At 35.7% G+C, this 10,102-nt stretch overlaps 1 protein-coding gene across 1 annotated transcript in view; it reads left to right on the top strand.

The window, feature by feature from the left end:
* The first annotated feature begins 3,214 nt into the window (after positions 1-3,214).
* The window catches only part of Col5a2 (collagen type V alpha 2 chain), a 131,841-nt gene continuing 124,953 nt past the window's right edge, over positions 3,215-10,102 (top strand). The window contains exon 1 of the mRNA XM_090354456.1: positions 3,215-3,320. Within this exon, the coding sequence (XP_090210582.1) occupies positions 3,224-3,320 (97 nt within the window). The 5' untranslated portion in view covers positions 3,215-3,223. The remainder of the gene's footprint in view (positions 3,321-10,102) is intronic.

Genomic DNA, 10,102 nt, shown 5'->3' with positions numbered 1-10,102 from the left:
TAGAAATTATAGGTAAGAAACAAACAAGGGATTCAGGAAATGTACTAAAGGAGGAAGACACATGGAAAGTAAAAGAGAGGGAGATTACTAAACCATAAAGAAGATAAAAGGCTAAGGATATGATGAAGAATAGAAATGAGAGAGAGAAAGAGAGAGAGGGGGGGAGATAGAGAGAGAGGGAGAAAGAGAGAGCGCTTGACTAATCTAAGAGTGCTAAGGTATCTTCCTGGTAACGCTGATTAGAAGAATCAGATATAGGCAGGCAAAGTGGAAATATTCTTTTTGAAGGCAAATATTACTGAAATAAAACCTTATATTTAACACTTATTATCTAAGAAAACTTGATCAAGTAAGTTTCATGGCATCATCATTCTTATATGTGGCTTGAGAAAAATGATTACCTTTCATGACTGTGGTGACATTTGGTTAAAAAATGCACCATTAAACACATCGTTATAACTATTATAATTTGTGTATAATTAAAATAGCTTATTGTAATTGGGATATATTTCTGGGCTCCCTTCACCAGCCCAGGTCAGGTATCAGTTTGTCCATGATCAACAAATAGTATCCTCCTAGGCCAATCACATGTAGTGAATGGGCATGCCTGGCAAACACTTCTGTAATGTAGGATCCTAAAGTCAAACTTGGAATAAAACCCCAAGATGGAAAATATTTCACTACTTTTGACTTGATTACAAAAGATGTCAAAAGCTCAATGAGGAATTAGGACGATAGAGATGCTGAAATAGCTGAGATTTCATTCAAGCATTTCCTTTGGCCTTGTCATATCACAAGCTGCTGATAAATTGAGAAGACATGGCAGAAAAGACCTAGGAGAACTGTGGGTTGTTTCGCAGCATTTTTCATCTTCTTCAGACAAATTGTGTTTAAATTAAGTCCTCTCTGCACCTTCAGCTTGGAAATAGTTTCCAAGTTGCAGCTTCTATTAATGTCTGTTATCTGCTAACATATGTAGAGATTCCTAACAACATGCTTGAAGATTATGCCAACCCTTTGGTTGGAGGTGATGTTGGGTATTAAAGTAGTTTTATAGGGCCGGGAATTTGGCCTACTGGTAGAGTGCTTGCCTAGCATGCATGAAGACCTGGGTTCGATTCCTTGGTACCACATGCATAGAAAAAAAAAGCCAGAAATGGTGCTGTGGCTCAAATGGTAGAGTTCTAGCCTTGAGAAAAAAACTAAAGACCCTGAGTTCAAGGCCCAGGACTGGCCAAAAAAAGTAGTTTTATAGTGGAAACCCTCCCCTCAAATTCCTTATACACTAGGTATTGTCTTCCTGAATTCATTTTTTTTTTTTACTATCACCGTCTTTGAATATTTACCAAGATGTAATTCATGTCCTGGCTTTCCTCAAGTAATGTACAAGCCATTGACATAGCTGATTTTTTTTTTTATCCTTATACTGCCCATTCATTAAGTGGGAATGGTTACATCCCTGTAACCATCAATGATCAATGTGGTGGTGAGAGAAGTCACTGAAATGAGACTTACCTGGGTGACAACTTATAGCTATGATACAAGGCTAGAGAGCTAAAAATGATTTGCAAAGTTGATATCCTCTGAATACCTCTCCAGAGATTTTAGCTGCAAATCTAAAAATACATGCTAAAGTCCTTGATTGTGATAAGTCATGCTTTTCTTACCACTTCTCACTTTAAATTTCCTTTTGTCTAAACTCACAGTGGATCTTGATATTCTGGTTTTTATTTCTTGGTGTCACATAGATTAAATTTCTCAGTATATCCATTCATTCCTTATAGGTGATAGTCCCACTTTTTGTTCTTTGAGCCATCCTGTCTATCCAGTACTTAGGGTAGTGCAAAACACCTAATCAGTGCTCAATATTTATGAACTGTCCAGTCATCCTCCTTGTATGGCCAAACTATCCATTCTCATTCTGGAGGAGGAACAGTATCAATATAATAAATTATTTAGGACGCACTGAGCTCATTAAAGAGTTTGGCAAATTTAACTATGGTAAAGTTCGTGACTGTTTCTCTTAAAGGCATTTACAACTGGGACTTCTCCATCCTCTGTAGGGTTAATGGCACCACATCTACATTTATGTAGCTCTTTGCAATTTGGAGCTTAGTTAATAGTATATTACTCATTTTAGTGTCACCAAAACCCATACACTGCTCACAGCAAAGCCCTTTTTAAAACAAGAAAATTGGAGTGCACAGAGATTAAGCACTATGTGTATATTTACAAAATTGGTGAGTGGCAGATCTAGAGGTTGAATAGATCTGCATCCACATGTAATGTGCTTTGTGGTCCTCTATACTGGCTCAGAAGATTATTTTTCTACATATAAAACTCTCTGGGAATAGAGGAATCTGTAGATGTGATCCCTTAGCAGGGATGTGGGAAGAAATGAATTCATATCGAAGTTCTTTTTTCTAACTATAATTTTCTCACTTGGATTTCACCTGGACTCCATTTCCCTCAGTTCCCTTCAGTGTAGGGGGAAAAGAACAATCTGAGAAGTGGGACTAGAATCCTCTCTTTTTGATAATAATAATTTTTTTAAAAAGGTTAAAATTAGACTATTCAAAAGATAAAATGGAGAAAAGAATCTTGAGTTACCTAAATGCCAAAAACTAGACTAAGAGGCTGTATTTCCTTCCTAATGTCTTTTTTCTTTTTCTTTCTTTCTTTCTTTTTTTCTTCTTTCTTTCTTTCTTTCTTTTTGTGTGTGTGTGAATGGTAGAAAAGTTAAGGGGTGTGTGTCTGGGGGAAGGGCTAGGGAGGGGAGACTAGGACTCTCCCACTAATGGGGATTTCTTTTTAAAAAAAATGAAAAGAAAGTGAAATAAAAGTTTGTGTCTGTTTTTTAAGTTCCATCTACACTTGAAACATACATGACATAGGGAAAGTTCAAGGCACAGAGACGCGTGTTCTGATTTGGTTGTTTACCATCAATCAGACCGTTGCTTGGCAGACACTGGATAGTTATGAGCCTGAACAAGCTGAAAGGGGCAGGAAAAGAAGTGGAGGCAGCATTCTTCCTATTTAAAGCTGCATCGCTTGAAAAAAGTTTTCGCAGACTGTGGTGGAGCTGGTGCTGAAAGGGGGGCTTTGCAAAGGGTTCCCTGGGGCTGGTGCTGAAAGAGAAGCCCCCAGCTGACTTCATGGTGCTACAATAACCTTAGAATCGACTTTTCACTCCCAGGAGGGGCCACATGTCTAATATTTAGATATGATGGCAAACTGGGTAGAAGCAAGACCTCTCCTCATTCTCACTGTTTTATTAGGGCAATCTGTCTCAATAAAAGCCCAGGAAGAAGGCGAGGATGGTGAGTTTGCCTTTCTTTTTTGCTTTGCTTCTGGTGTTTACGGTATGGTTTGGGAACTGGATGGAATGTTAAGTCTCAGGAAGAGCATGAAGAGGAGGTTCTGGTTTGAAGTTTGAGAGGGGGCTGTCGGATTTGCACCTGGGAAATGGCTTCTTAACACAACCGGGATGTTTGCAAATCCCTAGATTCTACAGATTCTATGTCTGGGCTTGAAAGTTACTTTCTGGGAAAGTCTTAAGATCCGTATTTTGCCTGAATGTGAGAGTGGGAAGTTGAAAAGTAAAGAGGAGTGCTTAAAAGGGAGCCCTGAAGGCACTTTTAATTAGATGAGGTCTGCTCTGTGGGTTGGAGCTTTCAAGAGCAAGGAAAAGTCTGCAGAAGCTGGCTTAGGGTGGGGTCTTTCTTGTGCGGGAACTTTAGCTGCTTCATAAAATTCTTTGTTTAGCAAAACTTCTACAGCAACTCCGATAGCTCAGATTTTTCTTTGTCTCTGGGTCCTCTTTCTTGTCTCATCACAGTGTTTAACTTTTGTTTCTTTTACCGTTTTCTTTGGCAATGTTTTGCTTACTGAGAGGGAGTCAAGTTTATTTCTCCATGACAGAGGCTGATAGAAGCCAGATTTCTTAAACATTGGCATTTTCCCACCCTGCTGACTTGATTATCAGGACAGTGGTGATTCCTGGTTGGGTGGAGGGGAATGTAACATTTTTTGCATGACGTATTTATATGGGCATTTCCCCTTAGACACAAGTCCCCCTTCCCCCATTTTTAAAAAAAGACAATCTTGCCTAGTGTCTGAATTTTAATTCCGTGTAAGTTGCATATTTTAGAGAGTTATATGGCTAAGTATAACTGCATAGCTGTCACAGATGAATTTACTTTACTGGTTCTTAAATCCTTACTTTTGAGGTTTGGAATTTCAAATACAGACTCATACTCTTTACTAATAAACCATTATAGATCTTACTAACTATTGAATCGAACTCAAGCTTTAAAGCATTAACTTTATTCTCTTTCATATCTCTGCATTTATACACACATAAATATATGCATACTTAACTTAGTCTCTGTATATTTTCTGAGGATATTTATGAATCTGGAGACCATAATTTCTAAAAACTTTTAAGGAGTGAAAATAAGAATCTGGAGATGAAAGCTTCAGAATCTTCAAGAGTCCCATAGAGGGAGCACTTTGCAACTTTCTGTTGTTTTTTGGTTTTTAGAAAATGAGACAATTTATGAGAGGTAAAGTCTCTTGAGTTTCCTTATAATGGCATGAAAAGGATGTGTTGTTTGAAAAGTGGGAAAGATAATGGATAGGAACTAGAAGTTAGGAAAAGGTAGAATAATTACTGACAATTAGAATAGGAAGATAAAAAATCTGATGATAAAAGAGTTCGAATTCCTCCTCTATTCAAAGGGCCAACTTTAAAACTTTTGATATCACTTTTCTTCTTAATTTATATTATAATTCATGGCTTATCTTTATAAACTGTGGAAATGATTGAATTATGTTAATAGGCTAAAAATATTTCCAAAGACTTATAGGATAGGCTATATATTTACATTTTAGAAAATGGTTCTGTTATTCTCTAGATATTTCTTTAAAAAATAAGGAGTTTTGTTTTTATCTTAATTTGCATAAATGTCAGGAATGGGAAGTTGTATTCTCCATATCTGAACAAGCCCTACTGCGCCCAGGATAATTAAACAGCACAGTAGCCAGAATTTCAAACTTCAGATTCTTAAAAGGATAATCATTATAAATAATAAATATCTCAACTTTATTCATCCATCTAAGAGAATACACATGATAGAAATTCAATAACAAATGGAGAATTTATGGCCTAAATTAAGGATACTACAATAAAGAACTCCAGAATTTAATGCATTCAAAGCTGACTAAATTATATTCTATTTTCTTACTTATGGTTTACCTTTGTATTGCAAAGAAACTTGGAATTCTTTATTATCTGTGCTCTGGCATATCACAGGCTCAAAAGAAGTGTCACAATTTAGAAATTCTATGTTGTTTTGTATTGGAGAAAACTAAATTAGATGGATGCTTTAAATTAAAGAAATAACTAAGGCACAAATGCCAAACCAGCATTTTTAAAGTTATAACTAACTTACACACTGTAATATTTCCTTTGTGACCAACAATGTTCCTTTGAAAGTGTAGAAACCTATCATTGCATGTAAGGTATATTAAAAGCTTTTATTTTTCCTTTTTTTATGACTTTAAGGTATATTTTCCCTCTTTTTGACTGTGATTTTATCTGCAATGCAAAAGCATAAGCTTTCACTCTTTTTGATAATGCTTTTATCTGAAATGCAAAACATAAGCTTCATCCATATTTGACAGAAAATACATATGAATAAGAAAGGTAAATAAAGTTTTTGGCATTCGGTGCCAAAACAATATTACTTCCACTGAATGTTCAGAAGTAATTTTTACTTTTTTAGTTTTTTTAGCTCACAAGAAACTGAAAAGTCAAAATAAGAAAACTGTGTCTGACTGTAGTTGAATCTAGAAAAAAAAAAGAGAGATTCAAGATGCCATAATCACATCATGAGTGATCTCTCTCTTTCTCCCTTCCTCTCTCTCTCTGTGCTATGTGAATTTAAGAGAGACTGTGTGTGTTTTACAGGCTTTGGATGGGTCCACCTTTGTTTGTTATATGAGAAAGTACTTGACCATTTACAGTCAATTTTATATGGTTGTTATGAGAAATCAGTATACTTAATCTTAGAAAATAATCTTTGGTCTGAATTGTATTTGACACCAGATGGACAATGGAGAATAGGGAAAGTACAGCCATGAACAATTTCATGTCCACACACTGTTTACAGCAGTCAGACAGGAAATATAAAGGAAGGGAGCATCTGCCCTGGTGATAGTGGGGAATGATGGGATTTGTGGGAACTGAAGATGCCTGTCCAGTTTAAGGATACAAACTTATGTTTTCACAATGTATAGCAACAGCCAAGTAAAATAGATCTTAGGGCCACCTTTGGCTATTTGGCTCATGGTCCATAAAAAATTTGCAATACCCGTGTTGCAACATCACTATATTCTGGTACCAAGCCAACTTCTGATTACTTAAAAGAGTACATTCTATTACTTAATAGAGTGCATTCTATAATATGGTTTCTCACATTTTGATGATGTTATATCTGTCATCTATTGCCTCTTTGGAAGCAAATATTTAACACTCACCACTACTTGGATGTCATCATTTTAAATGAGGCACAGAATGTGAGTACACTTATTAATCCATACATTAAAAACATGGATACTGATGGACTAGATACTACAGATCATGTGGCATGTAATTTGTCCTATACGGTGGATATTTTAACCTAATTCAGGATGCATATAGAAAAATGCAATAGTTTAAAAAATAATATGAAATAGGGCTGGGAGTTTGGCCTGGTGGTAGAGTGCTTGCCTAGCATGCACGACGACGACTTGGGTTCTATTCCTTGGTATCACATACATAGAAAAAAAAAGCCTGAAGTGGTGCTTAGGTTAAAGTGGTAGAGTTCTAGCCTTGAGAAAGTCCAAGGACAGTGCTCAGGCCCTGAGCTCAAGCCCAGGACTGGCAAAAAAAAAAAGAAATAAACTTTTTTTTCTCATTTAAAAGATGCTTTTAAGAAGGCAGTGAAGTTGGTATAATGAAAGTCATCAAGGAGCATTTCACTACACATTTATCTCAAGGATATGAACTTTGATTTCATAATTTTAGGTAGCTGCTGGATGGCCACCATTACATGGGCTTTCATGCCTCCAAAATAAGAGACAAAGTCTTTGTCACTTCAATTTTTGGAGCACTTTGAAAACTACTATGTAGAATCATTTTTCTTGTGATTATTATATAGGACGGCATTCTTCTAAGTGATCCAAGGCCCAAGATACTTTCCATAATGATGATGATCTTACTATTCTTCATTTTAAAAAGAGTCTTTTATATCTTTGCAATGTTAAATTTATTTATGGTTGGCTAAAATTTAGTTTTATGGCCATGCAAGCTTCTAAGAGAGTATAGGACATTTAAGTTTTACTTGGATGATATTTGGAATGTGGCTATGTTGATCTTTCTGGACATATATACAATGCAAGATGGCAGGCAAATTCAGAAAAACAAGTTTTAATTTTTAGGTTTTTATGGGCCATGAATTAACCTTATGTGCAAATTAAAGTGTTTGAACATGAACATTTTTATCTCATGTTCTCTTCTCTGAGACCACACATTGAAATATTCAGATTTTCATAGAAAGATATAATAAATGTAGGGATAAAAAGATTAGAACTATTATTTTAATTAATGTAATGTTTTGAACAGATTGTACAGGTGATTATAAAGTAAATTAATTTAGAATTAAATATTGTTTGATTTATTATTCTCTATGATCATATTCATGGATTGAGAGGGAACACTGAAAATAGGACATAAAGTAATATTGATAATAGATAAATATAAGATCTTTGAGTAAAAGTCACACTTTAAAATATTTCAATTCAGAATAGAATTACTAGAACTATAAGAAGTGAATGACAATATAGATTTCCTTTTAAGTTTCTTTTCACAACTGTTTCATGCATTTTATTATGCTTGGAAGTATATACAAGATTAATAAACTGACATATTCAGTATTTAAAACTCCTGGGTGCCAGTGGCTTATACCTGTAATCCTAGCTAGTAGGAGGCATCTTAGTTCAAAACGAGCCATAGCAGAAAAATGCAATGGACTCATCTCCAATTTACATGAGGAAACAATATATGCATTGGAAAAATTTGCCTTAAAGCTATTAGACTAGCATCTTCAAAGCCTTATCGTATTTTATTGATTTATCTCAAACTAAACCTTTCAAAAGAAACACAAATCCAAATATTTCTATTTTATACTATGTGTACTTTAAGCAAGGAAATTCAAGTGAAGCAAAATTTCCCTTCTGTATCTTATCTTTTAGCAAGAAAGCAGTAATGTAAAACCTTGCTCCAACCATCAGGTAAGTAATATCTGGATCTGGACATTGTTCTATTTAGTGAAATTTGCAACCTATAGACTCCTTTACCCTCACAAGGCCTTGGCATTCATTTCTTTTCCCTCCTTAGTCCTGGGGCTTGAACTCAAAGTCCCTGAACTTGAACAACTGCCCGGGAGCTTTTGTCTGCAAGACTAACATTCAAACACTTGAGCCACAACTCCACTTCTGAATTTTGGGGAGTTAATTGATTATAAGAAACTCTCAGACTTTTGCTACCCTGGCTGGCTTGGAACCACAATCCTTAGATCTCAGCCTCCTGAAGAGTTAAGATTACAGGCACAAACCACTGGCACCTAGTGTTTTTTGCATCTAAAGTATTAATGAAACAGAACACCCTTTGCCAATCTGATGGGACTGTAAGGGGATCACTTGAGAAATCTACCTAATGATAAGTTAGAATACCTAACTGAGGCACAGGAAGTCATTTCACAATATGTTCCAGTCATTGCAGTCACAAACACTAGTCCTTTGTTCTTTTTCCCCTAATACTAAATATTGTAATTGTTGATAAATATCCTTTGCATTAATTCTCAGGTAGTTTTTGTAATTGCTGATATCCATAGTGAACTTGCTACATTGATCATAATTTTTCTATAATTTCAACCATTTCTCTTTTCTTGGTGTTTTCACCTCAGCGTATTGTCCAGATCAACTCTCTTCTAAGGCTTCTAGCCAGCTCTCATACTTATCTCCATTTCAGCTTCTTTAAAGGAGCAGTTGGTTTGTTTCACTGCTGCTTCCACCCTGTCCTTGAAATTATCATTCCACCTAAGCTGGTCTAGTAAGATGAGGATTCACATTGTGCACCTCTAATGGTTCTTTTAGCTCTGACCACTCGGTGTTTCCTGAACTTGTAATTCTGAAAGCTCTGCTCAATCTTCTTGACCTGACCCTCTAATCTTAAGTTCCAATTCTCTTTTGTTCTTAGCATTTTATTCTCAGAAGACTTAGTCCATTGCTTGTCTTTAGACATTCTTGTTCTAGGCCATTTAGGAATCTCACACACTCTCAGAATATTACTTAACAGCTACCTAATCATAATTCTCAGACAGCTCTGTCTAACTTTGATCTTTTACATGAATTTCAGATATGCACACACACATTCTCAGAACTGTTTCAACTCTTCAGAGCACTGTTAATTATATTCCTTTCAGGACCAGGTAGTTATATAGGACTTTTGTCAATTAATGGCACCATATCCTCTTTGGAATTCAGTTACTTATTCATTCAGCAAAGTTCCAATTTATTATAAAATTTTGTCATTTTTTTCTGCTAAGTATTTCTCAGATATTCTCTTATCCATCTCTACTACACATGCCTCAACTCAGTTCAAGACCTCACTGCAAATCCCTGTTTTGCTTCATTTGTATCTATATGCATCACTTTCCTTCTTTCCACTGGCCATATGTAGATGCCTTTTGCTGTGAGAGGAATATAAAGTAAAATCTGATGGTATTTCTAACTTTTTAAAATCTTTCCATTACAACTCATAGCTTGATGAGAAAGTAACGGTCAAGCTTCTTAGCATGATATGCAAGACACTTCATGTGGCCACCTTCTAGACTTCGTTATAAATGTTGTTCACCCACTCAGAGTTGGAATTGTTTAACTTCCTACCCACATGAAAGTGCGTGTGTGTGTGCGCACATGTGTGTGCCCAGAGCAGACATTAATTAATCTCAGTAGTCCTTTTCTATCTCATTAAACTCAGTTCATCTCTTCTCCGTAT

The sequence above is a fragment of the Megascapheus bottae genome, chromosome 21 (genome assembly GCF_031878675.1).
Source record: "Megascapheus bottae isolate mThoBot1 chromosome 21, mThoBot2.hap1, whole genome shotgun sequence".
Taxonomy (NCBI): Eukaryota; Metazoa; Chordata; class Mammalia; order Rodentia; family Geomyidae; genus Megascapheus; species Megascapheus bottae.
Note: the sequence above shows the minus strand (reverse complement) of the source record. Positions and strands in the feature narration are given on the sequence as shown.